Source organism: Zingiber officinale, chromosome 6A (assembly GCF_018446385.1).
Source record: "Zingiber officinale cultivar Zhangliang chromosome 6A, Zo_v1.1, whole genome shotgun sequence".
In the NCBI taxonomy this organism is placed as follows: Eukaryota; Viridiplantae; Streptophyta; class Magnoliopsida; order Zingiberales; family Zingiberaceae; genus Zingiber; species Zingiber officinale.
The window spans coordinates 43,442,338-43,458,306 of NC_055997.1; the positions used below are offsets into that span (position 1 = coordinate 43,442,338).

Genomic DNA, 15,969 nt, shown 5'->3' on the forward strand with positions numbered 1-15,969 from the left:
TATTGAAATGTTTAAATCTCCCTTCAAATCAAAGATGAGTAAGATTTCTGAGAAGAGCTCTGCCTCCTTTCTACGTTATTTTAGAAGACGCTTTTGAAGCATTTTACTTTGGGAAATTCCAACAAATCTTTTTACTGATATTCTTTAAGAAAATATCTATTTGCCTTAATTTTTATTCCCAAGTCGTTGATGTTGTCTCTTTTCCATTTCATTATGGTGCATTGGTGCTCGAGGACTTTTCTTAGATTGTAAATGGAGAATGCCAAGTGAACTTAACAAAAAATAACAATGACAAATAAAATATTTCATTTTAAATAACAGAAGCAACAACTTGATAAAAGTCAATAAGGCCAAATTTATAATCTGATAGCAGACACAAAGAGCAAAGTGATAAATCCAGCATAGATCTTGGAGATGGATGTAAATATGATCCATAAAGTTAGCTCCAAGAATCATCTTACTTGCTATAATATCTTGCTTGGACCATATTTAAATCGTCTACAGGCTTAATGATACTTGTGATACAATAGCATTTTATTGAAGAAAGCAGGTTGGTTCTTGGTTTTAGTAGTGGAATATTACAATATAAGTTTCAGAGATGCACCCATTATTCTGTTTTGGTTAAGACAACTGATGAAGCTTAATTTACGGGGAGAAAACCATGACGCAGAGCAGCAGCCCACATTTTGTCAAGATCCTGCATATTGTCTCCGCATTCATGTGAGTTCCATCCCTCTAGTGCATGTACTATACCAGCAATTCGAGATGCACTCATCACTCTTCTTGGTAACCAATTCTGTGAAAAGCAAGAGTGGTATAAGCAAGGTGTTTCCTAGAACACAATACTCATGCAATTGCCTCAAAATTTTAAATTGTCTCAGAATCTTCTTGCTATCTAAACTAGCTAATCAAGGTAAAATTGCATTGCTAATGGAACATACCTCACATGAGTGCATGTTCTCAAATGTTTTAGGGATTTTCATAGCCGGAGTGGTGTAATAAATGCAATCTTTCCGCACTTTCTTCGTCGGGAACCATGAGAAGGGGATAAAGAGTGTCCCTTTTGGTGCTCTTCTTTGTTGTATATCTTCCAACCCATCTCCTACTAACCAGACCTGGGATTACATACCAATGTTAACATATATTATATGCATGGTAGGTTCTAATTGTCCACATTGTAACTAGTATGATTGTTGGGAACATTTTAATCAGCTAGAATGCAATATTGATTTCTGACTATTCCCGATTACCTGTGCATTGCAGTCGTTTGAAAGAAGAAGAAAACTCGATGCATTTTCTGGTAACTGTGACTTGATCATATAGTAATCATTCTTCTGTCTCATAGTCACCTGATGCGCATATATACAATAAAATACTTGTTCAAGCAAGAATGATTCTGTCATGTGATGGATTCTCTATTACAGTTTGATAAAGTCGATTTTCTGTGGAGAAGTTTTCATACCTCAACACCTTTCTGGCAAAGTGCTATAGTTACTCTGTAGGCTACCTTTGACTGATTTCCAGTTAAGATGACTTTTCTTGTTTCCGGGGGAATGCTGTTAACAACTATTGCTGCTGCTAAGCTGCTTCCGTCCACGATTCTTAATTTCAATTTGGGGTACTTTTGAAGATAAAGTTCACCACTTCCATTAAGTTCTTGCGCCTGAAAGTAGACAATTAGTCTTTTAAACAACGAAGAAGGAAATTTGCCCAAGTAAATATGTTTTACCCATTTGCCTTTTCAATTCGTTGCCAGAGAAGAGAAATTAGCAAACCTGATTTAGGAGTTCCAAAGTGAGAAATTTGATTCCTTTGTTATCAGCCTCTAAAATTGCCTTTTCGACCAGATCATTGATCGCATCTCTTGCACTCAGCAGCCCATACTGTAAGGTGAACAATTTTTTATCACTATGAACTGAAAGATGATCTGACTTTACCGAAAGGGAAACCTTTGTTTTGAAAACTTCTTACCTGGAATTTGAATCTAGGTAACGCCCACGTTTGCATCTTGACTTTCTCAAAACTATTCCTCTCCACAGTGAAGGAGTCGTTTATCCACATAAATATGATCGAGATCCATGCCAAAGGCCACAAGGAGAAGATAGGTGTCTTGGGATCGTATGGCTTAGAAGCTAATGAAGCAAACCCAACTCTCAGATGGTAAATCGATAGGAAGGAAGTGAGGTGAGTAAGGTGAACCACGTCAGGTTGTTCCTCCTTCCCTTCCAATGCACTTTCATATAGGAGATCTGACGACTTGTCCACGGTTCCGTACACGTAGTCATAGAATGGCATGAACAGGGAGTAGTTCACTCGAAATTGCGTGTGATGAAGCGAGTGAAAGCTGTAGCAAGGTGGAATTCAAAGGAAGCTGCTTCAAAATAAATAATAAAAAAAAAGGGTAGAACAGGCAGTTATGCCATATACTTACGAGGGAGTATACATGAGGTACTTGAGAGGTGGAAAGACAGTAAATAACCATTTCGGGATGATCTCGAAGTTACAATGGCCCAAATTGTTCATGAAATCAATATATGCAATATACCCGATCATCGAAATTATGGAGGCAGTTCCACAAAGTGTAGCAGTCAACGTCGGAATGGAAAAAAGCAAAAAATACACTATATGCTCCGCGAACGGATGGATGACGGCTGTCAAAAGGAAAATCACTCAGACGTCAAGTATTAATAAGTTTCTTACAAGAGGAGAAGAATGTATGACTTACATGTGATTGGCTCGGTAACAATTGATGCATGGTGGTGGGAATGGTAGCGAGTGTAGAGGAAATGATGGTGCAGGGCTCTGTGAAACCAGTAATAGAGGAACTCCACAGGACCCATATGGAGTAATGCTATCAGCAGTGCTCCATCGGATCTCCACAGCGGAAGGTTTCTTCCAGATGGAATGTACATGAAGGCAAGATAAAACAGTAACCCATTGAAGATGATTTGGTCATCCCTGTTGCACGCACGCATACTCTTCTTGTTCAAGTAATTCGCCAACAAATGAAAAAGCAACGACAAGAGAAATCATCGGAAGGAAGTAGGAACCACTCAATGAAATTAACCATCATTCCTTCACCTTTCTGCGTAAGTGACCTTGAACTCCACATGGCCACACTCGCGGCTTAGAACATCAATTAGTGTGTTTTGCTCATGTTTGATAAATATCATATGCCTACTTTATAAATGTCTACTTAAGTTCACTCAAATCCATCCACTAGACCATAAAGATGCACATGCGCAAAGCTCAAAACAAACCCCGCCATTACACCTCATCAGTCATCTAAATCTCGCTTATAACATGACGACACTTCCGGTGAATGTATCTATCACACACTAGTGCATACACAAAAAAAAGTAAGCGAACTGCATCACTCACATGTGTTGCACATGATCTAGATCATGATATTTGCGCATGATTTACCTGTCCTTATCATGGTGCCCCCCACTGAATCCACCTTTCACCGACGCATAGCTTCATGTAAAAAGTCTATATTCCTCTCCGCAATCTAATTGTTCGACTAATTTCCACATGAAACCCCCAACAATGCTCTTTTTCTTCTTCCTTCATCGTATTTTGAAAAACTATGTGAAAATAATTTTTATTTCGAGAAGTTCTACAAAAGAAGCCTAAGTTTAACTTTTATTATATGCTTGGATGAAATGAAACTTAAGCTTTTGTAACTCCCATTGAATCGCAGGCAGACTTAAACAACACCAAAGATCCATGCTAGTTCAACCTAGATCCGAGGTCAGATGGCATAAACAAATTTCTTAAAGAATCTTAATTAACTAGAGTGACCTATAAAATCAAAAGGCAAACTAAATAATAAAGTTCATTTGATTTTCAGATGGTATTTTTCATCTCTTATTTTTTTTTTGTGTTCTTCAAAAAACAAAAAAAAAATTGACAAACAGGGACGGCAGAGAAAATTTTTGTGGTGAGACATCCTTAAAGACTTAAACAGACACCATTTTTATGATGTGGACTTCGTTCCTTTATGATGTGGACCTCGTTCATCATATATAACAACTACCATTTATTTGATGGTGATCGGCTATGCATCTTGGAACATTTATTCACATGTGATAGAACATAGAGTCTATTAAACATTTGTTGCTTCAGTATTAGACTTGTACATGAGTAATTCTTCGAGCAGGAAGGGGATGAAAACTCACCAGTTCCTCTCCCTGTCGACTTGCTCAAACTCGAGGCTCTTGTCGACGATTCGGTGGTGCTTGCTGCGAGCGTTCTGAAAGCGTGATATGCTGATCCAGACTTGGCTGTGCACCATCCTTAGCAGCAAAGAGGGCAAGATCAAGAGGTACGCCAGGTCCCACTTCTTCCTCTCCTGTGTCGCCAACAAGTAGAGGCCATGCAATGCCCAAGGTGCCAACACCACGTACTGCAACAAACATAATCGACCAACCTTTTAGGCACCAAGCCTTTCCTTGCTCCTAATCTTTTACATTTTTATTTTCGGAGAACGTTCAAATGATTTTTTTTAGTCCGAAAAATGTATGGACCAAAAAAAAAAAAAGAAAAAAGAAATGCTATGGTTCATCACGCTTGTTCGAGTTCGCAGGCCATGCATATCTCAGACTTCATCCAAAATTAAGTTTCTGAACCCTTGGATCCATTGATATAAAAAAAAAATAAAAGGAAAGGGAGAAAGGGAGAGTGTTGCGATATCTTGAGGAGAAATTATATATTCATGCAAAGCGACCATAAGAGGGAGGATTAGGAAACCTTGAAATTGCCAAGGCGCTGCCATGGCCATTCCGTGAGGAGGCCGGGTCTTGAAGCCATGATTAGTGCGAGCAGTGTGTTTGCAGCTCCCGGGGTGCCTGTTCTGTGTGAACCATCGCTGCTGCGTTTTATAGCGTGGGATGGGCTGACAAGAAACATGATCTGGTATTCATTAATGGCACGAAACAGAAACCACGACGTGTTGGATCGAAAATCTTTATTTGAAAGAACTAGCAGACGCGGATGGTGGGTGCAGAGAGAGACCGAAATGGCGTTTGGACACACTTTGGTTTTTTTTTTTCCCTCCAAGTTATTACTGTGCATTTGTGTATTTTCTACCTCAGTTTGTTTATCGATCACAAGAAAATTAAGAGTCCACGGAATCTGAGAAAAACAACACTCAACTGGGTTAGCTCATCAACTTCTTGTTGGCTAAGTTGATATATGCATCATTAATTCTGCGGGGCAATAAATAAGTGGTAGGGAGGAGGAACCTACTTTCGTCCTGGATTGCTGCAGAGGGCGGTTTAGATGGAAGGGTGAGCCATTTCATTCAGTTCCTGACTCAGTCGCAGCTGTAACACACGGTAAAATGGTTCTTTAGTAATATAGTAAAATACAAAAAACACAACAGATAAATAATAAATGACATTTGTATTGTGCATTTAAATGTATCTGACTTTTATTAATATTTAAATTGCCCGACACACTTATCTGAAACATCTAGACCATAAAATATATATATTTATTTTTAATAAAACATATTATAGTGAGTTTTAAAAACACTATTTTTCTCAGTAAAAGGTAAAAAAAACCACAACCAACTAAATAAAAGACAGAATTCAAATTGAAGACATGAGAATCTCAAGAATATAATAATGTTGATTTAGATTGAATCTAATAATAAATCTTATGAAGTTTTAATCGAAATTAGTAAATGACACATTAATGAATTTTAATCAAAATTTATTAATGGATATACACATCCAAGTCATCGCAACTAGGACCATAGCACTCTTAAATTTCACCACACTCATAAATTTTAATTCTACAGTTTATATAGTAATATGATATGTTGTGAGTGGACCAAAGGTGATATGGTAGTCAAAGTGAAGGTGAAATGACGGTTAAAGTCAAGATAAGATGGCGGTCAGAATGTCACTCTCAACGGAATTTAGCTCCTCACTCCTCATGACTGAGAACTTCGATATGAGGACGGTCGACCCGAGAGTCGGTCGGACTTGTGAGATCTAGTGCTCCATTTGTGTTCATTCAGTGTATAGCCGGTCAACCCAAAGGTCGATCAGACTTATGGACCTAGCTCTTATTCTAAATGTTTCTCAGCATACAGTCCAATCTATCCCAAAAGACCTGTTGGGATTACAGGGCATAGCTTCCTATCTCTTAGCATTAATGAGACTCTCAGCATATGTCCGGTTGGTCAAAGGGTCGGTTGGGTACAGGGTATAGTTCCCTATCTTACAGCACTAAGGCAACTCAGTATATGGTCAGTCAGCCCCAAAGTTGATCTAGACTTCCCAGGCTATGGCCGGTCGGTCACAATGTCAATCGGGTTTACGAGGCTCAGCACCTCCACTTATATATAAGTCAAATGTATGAGGTATTTCTCAGTGCAAACCTGGTCGAACATAAGGCGGGTCAAACTCCTAGGTTAACATTCCTAGGGTCGATCTATCCAAAGTGTCCATCGGATCTTATGAGGTTTGGCTCCCCCTCTTCAAAAATAGGTATCACAGCATACAGGCGATCGACTAAAGATCTGGCCAGGATATCTCCAGGGGACAACATAGTCAAGGAATGTAACAACCCATCAGAGAATAACAGCTACTTGTTAGATAATATTCTGCTGCTATATAGCATATAAGTGCGATGGAACCTTCCTCAAAGGGTGGCTATATATCTTCTATCACCTGACATTTTGATGGTATATTCTCTTAACCGCCTCATTGATGGTAGAAGTTATAAGAAGCGATTCATATACTTATAATGAAAGATTCCTCAAAAGATGACTGTACATCTTTCAGGCTGCACATCTTCCATCACTAGGCATATTCTGATACAAAATATTCCTTGTTGCGTTATTATTGCGGTATATTGTAGGTTAGTCCTAAGAAAATCGTACCGGTTCCACTGTACAAAATTTTTTTGTACAAGTGTCGAACCTTTCCTTAAATAACCTGTTGTGTTATTTAGAAGTTAAATTAGGAATTGCAGACGGAACTTAACATCATTGATTCCAAATTTAACTTATCTGTTCTTAATGGTTTAGATTTGAATCGCAAGAGGAACTTAACACTATTGATTCAAATCTACCTAAGTTATTAATTCCATAAATATTAATTTCTAAAATTGGCTTCTAGGACTGCATGGCGAGGTACATGACCTTCTTGAATATGGGAGCAACTACCACCGCCTAGGCAAAGCCTTTTAAGGAAAGTTAATATTTATTTCCTTAAATAATTCTAGGTTAACCAAAAAGAACAATCGAATCACAAATTCGAAAAAGAAGAAAACACAAACTCGAAAAAATATTTCGAAAACTCTAGAATCATATGCCTTTTGTGTTTGGTATTTCCAAAAATAACAATACAAAGAAAACTAGTATGATGCGAAAAACAATTACTAGTTATACCTTCCTTTGTAAGTAAAAATAACCTCTTGATCTTCTACCGTATTCCTCTTCTAACCTCGGACGTTGTGTGGGCAACGATCTTCCGAGACGAGAACCACTAAGCACCTTCTTCTTCCTTCTAGGTTTCGGCCACCACAATTTTCCAAGAGAAGTAGAGGTTCGGCCACCACCACCAAGCTCCAAGGGATGCAAGAAACAGAACCTCCTTTCTCTCCTTCTTCTCCTAGCTAGAACCGACCACCATCAAGAGCACCAAGAGGGGTTGCCGCCGGCCACAAGAAGAAGAGAAGAGGGAGAATCTAGGGCCGACCACCAAGGAGGAAAAGAGAGGAGAAGAATAATAGAGTCGTTCACCATGAAGGCACCTCTACCCCTTCTTTATAATCCTTAGTCTTGGCAAATAAGGAAATTTAAATAAAAAACTTCCTTAATTCTTTTGCCATGAAAAGGAAAATTTATTTAATTAAAAATAATTTTCTCTTCTCAATATACTTGGCCGGCCACTTATTTCCCCAAAACAAGGAGAGTTTTAATTAAAACAAAAATTAAAACTTCTTAATTTGTCTCCGGAAATTTATAAAAAATTTCTCCAATAATTTTTCCCTTCATGGTGGTTTGTAAAAAGAAAATTTTATAAATTAAAATCTTTCTTTTAAACATGTAGATAAAAAGAAAGTTATCTCTAAAAATTAAAATCTCTTTTAATCTACAAATAAGGAAAGATATCAAATCTTTTCTTAATCTTTTGTAGAAACTTATAAAAGAGAATATTTAATTTTTAAACTCTCTTTTAAATCATAAACATGGTTAAAAAGGAAAGTTTTCTCAAAATTAAAATCTACCTTTCAATCTACAAATAAGAAAAGATTTCAAATCTTTTCTTAATCTTTTGTAGAAAGCTATAAAAGGAAAGATTTAAATTTTAAACTCTCTTTTAAAACCATGATATCCACATAAGAAATAATTTTAACAAAAAACCTTTTTAATATGATGTGGCCGGCCACCTAAGCTTGGGCTCCAAGCTATTGGCCGGCCACCTTAAGGCTCAACCTTTAGGCTTGGCCGACCCTAAGCTTGAGCTTCAAGCTTGGCTTGGCCGACCCCTATTGGTTGGCTAAGAAGGTGGGTATGTGGTGGGTATAAATCTTTATATACAAGAGGCTACGATAGGGACCGAGAGGAGGAATTGATTTTGGTCTCCCGATGAAATTAAGCATCCCATGTTCGCCCCGAACACATAACTTAATTTCATCAATAATAATTCATTACACTAAAGAACTATTATTGAACTACCGCTCGAATCCCAAATTACATTTTGGGCTCCTTCTTATTATGAATGTGTTAGTCTCCCTGTGTTTAAGATAATGAATGCCCACTAATTAAATGAGTTACTGACAACTCACTTAATTAATATCTTAGTCCAAGAGTAGTACCACTCAACCTTATTGTCATGTCGGACTAAGTCCACCTGCAGGGTTTAACATGACAATCCTTATGAGCTCATCTTGGGGTCATTCTCAACCTAGATTACTAGGACACAGATTCCTTCTATAATCAACAACACACACTATAAGTGATATCATTTCCCAACTTATCGGGCTTATTGATTTATCGAACTAAATCTCACCCATTGATAAATTAAAGAAATAAATATCAAATATATGTGCTTGTTATTATATTAGGATTAAGAGCATACACTTTCAAAATAACTAAAGTCTAGTTCTTTTATCAAGTCAGTATAAAAAGAATTTACCTAAAATGGTCCTACTCAATACACTTAGAGTGTACTAATGTAATTTATTAGTCAAGATAAACTAATACCTAATTATACTACGAATATTCCAATGGTTTGTTCCTTTCCATCTTAGTCGTGAGCAACTGTTTATAATTTATAAAGAACTGATAACATGATCTTTTGTGTGTGACATCACACACTATGTTATCTACAATATAAATTAATTTAACAACTACATTTATCATAAATGTAGATATTTGACCAATGTGATTCTTATTTCTAGATAAATGTTTATACCAAAAGCTAGGCTTTTAGTATACACTCTAACAATCTTCCACTTATACTAAAAGACTAAGCTGTCATATCTGTTGGTATACATTTGATTCCCAACCCTTCAACATGCCCATCAAAAGCTCTTGCCTTAAGGGCCTTAGTGAAAAGATCTATAGGTCATTATCTGATGCAATCTAGGCGGCAACAACTTCTCCTCTTTTATATGATTTCTCGTATTGGGTGGTACTTGCGCTCTATTGTATTTACTTGCCTTATGGACTTATGGTTTCTTCGAGTTTGCTACTGCACCAAATTATTTTGGGTAAACCAGAAATCATATCTAACTCTATCTTGAAGTATCTGAGTCATACAACTTCTATGGCTATCTCAGAGGCTGCCATATACTCAGCTTCTATGGTGGAGTCCGAAAAAGCACCTATGCTTATCGCTCTTCCATAGTTATGACTTTACCTCCTAAAGTAAACACAAAACCCCGAGGTTGACTTACTATTGTCCCTTTCCGATTGGATGTTAAAATCCATGTAACCCACAGGGACCAAATTATCTGCCTTGTAAGCTAGCATATAATCTCTAGTGTCTCTAAGGTACTTCAATATATGCTTTACCGCAGACAAATGTCCTTATCCAGAGTTACTTTGATATCTGCTAACCATGCCCACCGTAAAACAGATATCCAGACTCGTACACAGCATTGCATACATTAGACTTCCTACAGCCGAAGCATAAGGAACTGCCTTCATGTCCTTTATTTCCTTTGATGTCTTCTGAGACATCTCTTTAGATAGAGCTACTACATGCCTAAAAGGTAATAAACCTTTCTTGGAGTTCTGCATGCTAAAACGAGCTAAGATTGTTTCGATATATGAAGCTTGGGATAAGTAAAATATATTATTTTCTTGCGATCCCTTTGATCCCAAGAATATATGCATTCTCCCAAGTCCTTCATATCAAATTGTTTGGACAACCATACCCTTACTTCTGACAACACTTTGATATTGTTTCCAACTACCAAAAATGTTATCTACGTATAGTAGAAGAAATACCATCACGTTTCCATCACACTCTTTGTATACACAAGACTCATTTGGTTATTAAATAAATCCAAAGATCTGGATTACTTCATTAAACCAGATTTTCCAAGACCTTAAAGCTTTGCTTCAATCCATAGACTGATTGAGCTTGCACACAAAATGCTTCTTTGTTCTTTGCAATGAACCCTTCTGGTTGCTTTATATGGATGTTTTCTTCAAGACTTCCATTAAGGAAAGTTGTCTTGACATCCACTTGATAAATCTCATAGATAAAAGAATTCGGGTAAACTTAAGCATGGCTACCGGTAAAAAAGGTTTCCTTTTTCAACAAGCCTTGCTTTGAAAGTTTCTACCTTCCTGTCTATCCCTCTTTTCCTATTGTAGACTAATTTTCACCCAATGGCTTTTACACCATTTGGTGATTTTATAAGCTCCCAGACTCTATTAGAATACATATATTCTAATTTTGTATTTATTGCTTTTTGCAAAGATGCTACCTCTTTATCTTGAAGTGCTTCGTCATATATCCGGGGATCAGGTTCATGTCCACCAGGGATCGAGTCCAAAGATTCTCCCAAAACATGAATATTTTAGGTTACCTAACAACCCTCCCACTACGACGAGGCACTTTCTGCAATTGTGTATCATTTGTGATACGTGTTGCAGTTTCTTGTAATATTTCATCTTGTACATTTGGTACTAGGTTAGACGTTTCCTTTAATTTCCTTAAGAATAATTTTTACTCATGGGCTTGTGGTTTATAGTATAGTCCTTTTCTCAAATCGAGCATTGGTGCCAACAATGACCTTCCGATTTTAAGGACTACAAAACTCTTTTCGTTTTTCTAAGATAACTCACAAACAAGTGAACTCATGTCCAATTTTTCAGTGTCTCTCACGTGCTAGACCACCCAAATCCGAATATGCTTCAGACTAGGCTTACGCCCATTCTGTAATTTTGTGGGAGTAGAGAGTTCTGACTTAGAAGGTACTATGTTCACTTCCGTTTCCAATGTATATCCTTAAAATGAATTTGGTAACTCATCATCGATCTAATTATTCCATAAGAGTCTTATACCTTCTTTCTACTACACCATTCTGTTGGGATGTACCAAGTGCAATTAGTTGGGATTGAATCCCTACTTCTGATAAGTGACTCCTAAATTCTCCCAAGAGGTATTTGCTACTACGATCTCACCGTAGTGTCTCGATATTTTTTACTTTGACATTTCTCCGCATCAGCCTCGTACTCTTTGAACTAATCAAAGCACTTAGACTTGTGGTGTATCAAGTAAATCTATCTGTGTCTCGAATAGTTGTCTATAAAATAGACGAAATATTCGAAACTACCTCTTGTCTGGATAGTCATAGGACCACACAAATCAGAATGAACCAATTCCATTATATCTTTGGCTCCATATCCCTTAGACTTAAAAGCTTCTCGGTTATTTTTCCTTCCAAGTAAGACTCTCAGGTTGGAAAGATTTCCACTACCAATGAACCCAAAAGTTCATTAGCTACCAATGAATCCTACTTAAGTTAAAATAACCTAGCCTTTGATGCCAAAGATATAATTTGTTCATTTCTGAAGGTTGCTTTCTCTTAATAGTTAGAAGATGTGTTATTAATTTCCATTTATTGCATCATGGGAGTTATTAGATTTATAAATTGTTAACCAACGTACCAGAACAGATTTCTTTCCTATTTTCTTGATAACAAGTTTGTTATCAAAATAGATAGAATATCTATTCTTCTATAGTTTAGAAACCGAAATCAAATTCTTTCTAAACTTGGTACGTAAAGATAATTTCTTAAAATCCATATTTTATCCCTATCAGAGGATAAGCATCTCTCACTGCAACAGCTACCATTTTTGCAGTAGTGCCCATGTAGACGGTGACTTCCCCTTCATATAGTTATCGGGTTTCTTGGAACCTCTGCAATGAATTGCAGACATGATTAGTGACTCCCGTATCTACACACCAGGTACCGGTAGATAACATCACTAATCATGTATTAACTAATGAATGAAATACACCTATTTTGTTCTTAGCTCTAAGAGGACAGTCTGCCTTAAATGTCCAAGTCCTATTTCCAATCATTACAATTGAGACTACTAAGTCTATTCTATAGTATAACAACTAGGGATTGGCAAACATTTTAAATCGTAAGAATCACAAAAATATTTGGTCAAGACCAACACCTTAAAATTCCCATGAATTTTGTATTGCCACGATAGTGTGGACGTATACAAAAACAAAGAGGAGATTTTATTCATTAATTTTATTATCTCGTCATCCTAACTTTATGACCAATAAAATTAATAGTTGGTCTATCAAATATTTTGGTCAATAACTTTGAATTTGAAATAATATTGATTCCTCAAAACAATATCATTTAAATTCACCAACACCTCAAACACCGTGAATTTTGCATGCCACGATAGTGTAGACGTATACAAATTCAAACATTTGTAAGAGGAGGGGTTTACCCATTAATTATCTTATCAATAAGTCTTTATGACACATAAAATTACCCCAAACACCGTGAATTTTGTATGCTATGATAGTGTGGACGTATACAAAACCAAACATTTGTAAGAGGAGTTTTTCCCATTAATTTTATTTTCTTGTCATCCTGACAAATAAAATTACCTCATACACCGTGAATTTTGTATGCCACGATAGTGTGGACGTATACAAAAACTCGACATTTGTAAGAGGGGGTTTTAATTTTATTATCTTGTCAACTTATCTTTTTGACAAATTAATAGTTGGTTTTTCTTTGGTCACACAAATAATAGCAGTGACTCCGATAGGGAGGATACTATTAGACGTGCCTAAGTGTATACAATTACTTGACACTAAGTCCATTAATAAGATTATGCCCCTTCCGATGGGGAAGATCACACGCTCTTAATTAATTTCCTATAGTCATCCTAAATGGAAGTTTGATCTAGTGATCCGCAAACAAACTCATCCGATATGGAGGAAGGTACTCAGAGCCAACGCGCAAGTTTGTTTGCATCACTTACAAACCAGTAATGGAGACCGTGGAATTTATTAAAAAAAATCCCTCTCCCACTTAGTTATTTAAAGTGAGGAATTTTAAGTTATCCTAGCATACATCACATACATACATACACATCACAGTAAATAAAGCAATAAATATGGAAATTATTTTCCAACTATTATGGCTTTTTCCTGTTACTGTCCTCCATATGCTCCAACCCTAGCTGCTGCCATCTTTAGCCACCGCCATTGGGTCGAGTTATCGCATCCATCTTGCTTCTTATTCCGCTGCGCCTCTGGTGCTCCAAAAGTACCACGCCTCGCAAGAATCCGATCCGCGACAAAAATAGAATTTTACATATATCGATCATATATTCCACAAGGGAATGTACATGTATTCTAGATCGAAAATAAAATTCTAAAATCCTAAGGCTAATACAGCTCCTGCTGTATTAGTTATATACAATCATGCACACACAAAAATAATGCCCTTGACATGTCCAAGGGTTCAATCACACACAACATCTATAAGCCATAATAGTTGGAGCCTGCAACCACAAAGTTAACACATCCTACTATTATCCTGCCTAAATTATGTATGACATGTGCATAACCTAATTTGAAAACCAAACACACAGAGGCAAACCCTAGCTCTGATACTAATTGTAGGTTAGTCCTAAGAAAATCGTACCGGTTCCACTGTACAAATTTTTTTTGTATAAGTGTCGAACCTTTCCTTAAATAACCTATTGTGTTCTTTAGAAGTTAAATTAGGAATCGCAGACGGAACTTAACATCATTGATTCCAAATTTAACTTATCTGTTCTTAATGGTTTAGATTTGAATCGCAAGCGAAACTTAACACTATTGATTCAAATCTACCTAAGTTATTAATTCCATAAATATTAATTTCCAAAATTGGCTTCCAGGACTGTATGGCGAGGCACATGGCCTTCTTGGATATGGGAGCAACCACCGCCTAAGCAAAGTCTTTTAAGGAAAGCTAATATTTATTTCCTTAAATAACTCTAGGTTAACCAAAAAGAACAATCGAATCACAAATTTGAAAAAGAAGAAAACACAAACTCAAAAAACTATTTCGAAAACTCTAGAATCATATGCCTCTTGTGTTTGGTATTTCCAAAAATAACAATACAAAGAAAACTAGTATGATGCGGAAAACAATTACTAGTTATATCTTCCTTTGTAAGTAAAAATAACCTCTTGATCTTCTACCGTATTCCTCTTTTAACCTCGGACGTTGCATGGGCAACGATTTTCCGAGACGAGAACCACCAAGCACCTTCTTCTTCCTTCTAGGTTTTGGGCACCATAATTCTCCAAGAGAAGTAGAGGTCCGGCCACCACCACCAAGTTCCAAGGAATGCAAGAAATAAAACCTCCTTTCTCTCCTTCTTCTCCTAGCTAGAACCGACCACCATCAAGAGTACCAAGAGGGGTTGCCGCCGGCCACAAGAAGAAGAGAAGAGGGAGAAGCTAGGGCCGGCCACCAAGGAGGAAAAGAGAGGAGAAGAATAATAGAATACAATCATCAAATGATTTGCTCTAGGGCTCTAACTAACAGTATTGGTGCCAAATAACTAAGTATAATAGCGTCCTTGAGTAGAGGGTTCTTACCTATATCAATCGGTTAGTTGAACCGATAGTGAGATGATATAGGGAACACTACTCTTAATCATTCATAGTCAAGTATTAACATTCAGGGACAATGTTAATGCGACGAGACTAACATGTAGGTCAACTTGATGACTTGATCTCACAAGTCATGGATATGGCGATATCAAGTTGACACATGGGTATGCATTAGAGAATGCATACTGAATGACCGCCATGAGAAAGTATCATGGATCGTTATATGAGTGTCATATACTTTCTCATGTGGCTATTAGTATGACTACTAGTCCTTGGACTTGAAGTCACCATGGTTCCCTACATAAGGAGTTACGTACTTTGGCTTCGTTAAACGTCACCCGTAACTGGGTGGACTATAAAGGCGATTACTGGGTATGTAACAAATTATGCGGAGGGATATGAGTGATGTAGATGGGATCTATCTCTCCTATATGACGGGAGTGACATCAATATTCGTGATAGAGTGAGACCACAAAGTGCATGGCCATGCCCAAATGAGTCAATATAAGATATTGAGCTCATTTGATCGAGTGAGTCTACTTGGAGTTCAAGATTTAGATTGATTAGAGGATGACACAGTCTATGCCTCACATTGATCAATGTAGATGTCAAGGATAGAAGGGCACTTGTCATATATTGTGAAGAGTCACAATTAGTAGTCACAAGGTGATGTTGGATCTCAACATTCTTGTAACTTGGGTAGTAATGATGTATTGCTAGATACCGCTCATTACTTATGCTTCTAAATGGGTTTAGGAGCATTGCCAACGTTACAAGAACCTATAGGGTCACACACAAAGGACAATTAGATGGAGATTAGGTTCATTTGATGAACCTAAAG

The 15,969-nt window shown here is 37.1% G+C and overlaps 1 protein-coding gene across 1 annotated transcript; it reads right to left on the minus strand.

Moving 5' to 3' along the window:
* Positions 1–335: 335 nt before the first annotated feature.
* LOC121996329 (very-long-chain aldehyde decarbonylase GL1-4-like) lies at positions 336–4,851 on the minus strand. Its single transcript, XM_042550262.1, has 10 exons — positions 4,753–4,851; positions 4,182–4,408; positions 2,726–2,958; positions 2,432–2,651; positions 1,972–2,344; positions 1,776–1,883; positions 1,463–1,663; positions 1,251–1,349; positions 942–1,115; positions 336–796 (listed from the first exon to the last, which is right to left on the minus strand). Exons 1-10 carry the CDS (start codon positions 4,810–4,812, stop codon positions 641–643), a joined length of 1,851 nt encoding a protein of 616 aa, XP_042406196.1. The 5' UTR covers positions 4,813–4,851; the 3' UTR covers positions 336–640.
* Positions 4,852–15,969: the final 11,118 nt, after the last annotated feature.

What these genes read in the sequence shown, in the direction of transcription:
- LOC121996329 (XM_042550262.1), bottom strand. Translation starts at nt 4,812, where the DNA reads ATGGCTTCAAGACCCGGCCTCCTCACGGAATGGCCATGGCAGCGCCTT. An exon ending in TACCTAGATTCAAATTCCAG is followed by an intron (nt 1,884 to 1,971) that starts GTAAGAAGTTTT and finishes TTCACCTTACAG; the next exon opens with TATGGGCTGCTGAGTGCAAG. An exon ending in TTTGCCAGAAAGGTGTTGAG is followed by an intron (nt 1,350 to 1,462) that starts GTATGAAAACTT and finishes TATGCGCATCAG; the next exon opens with GTGACTATGAGACAGAAGAA.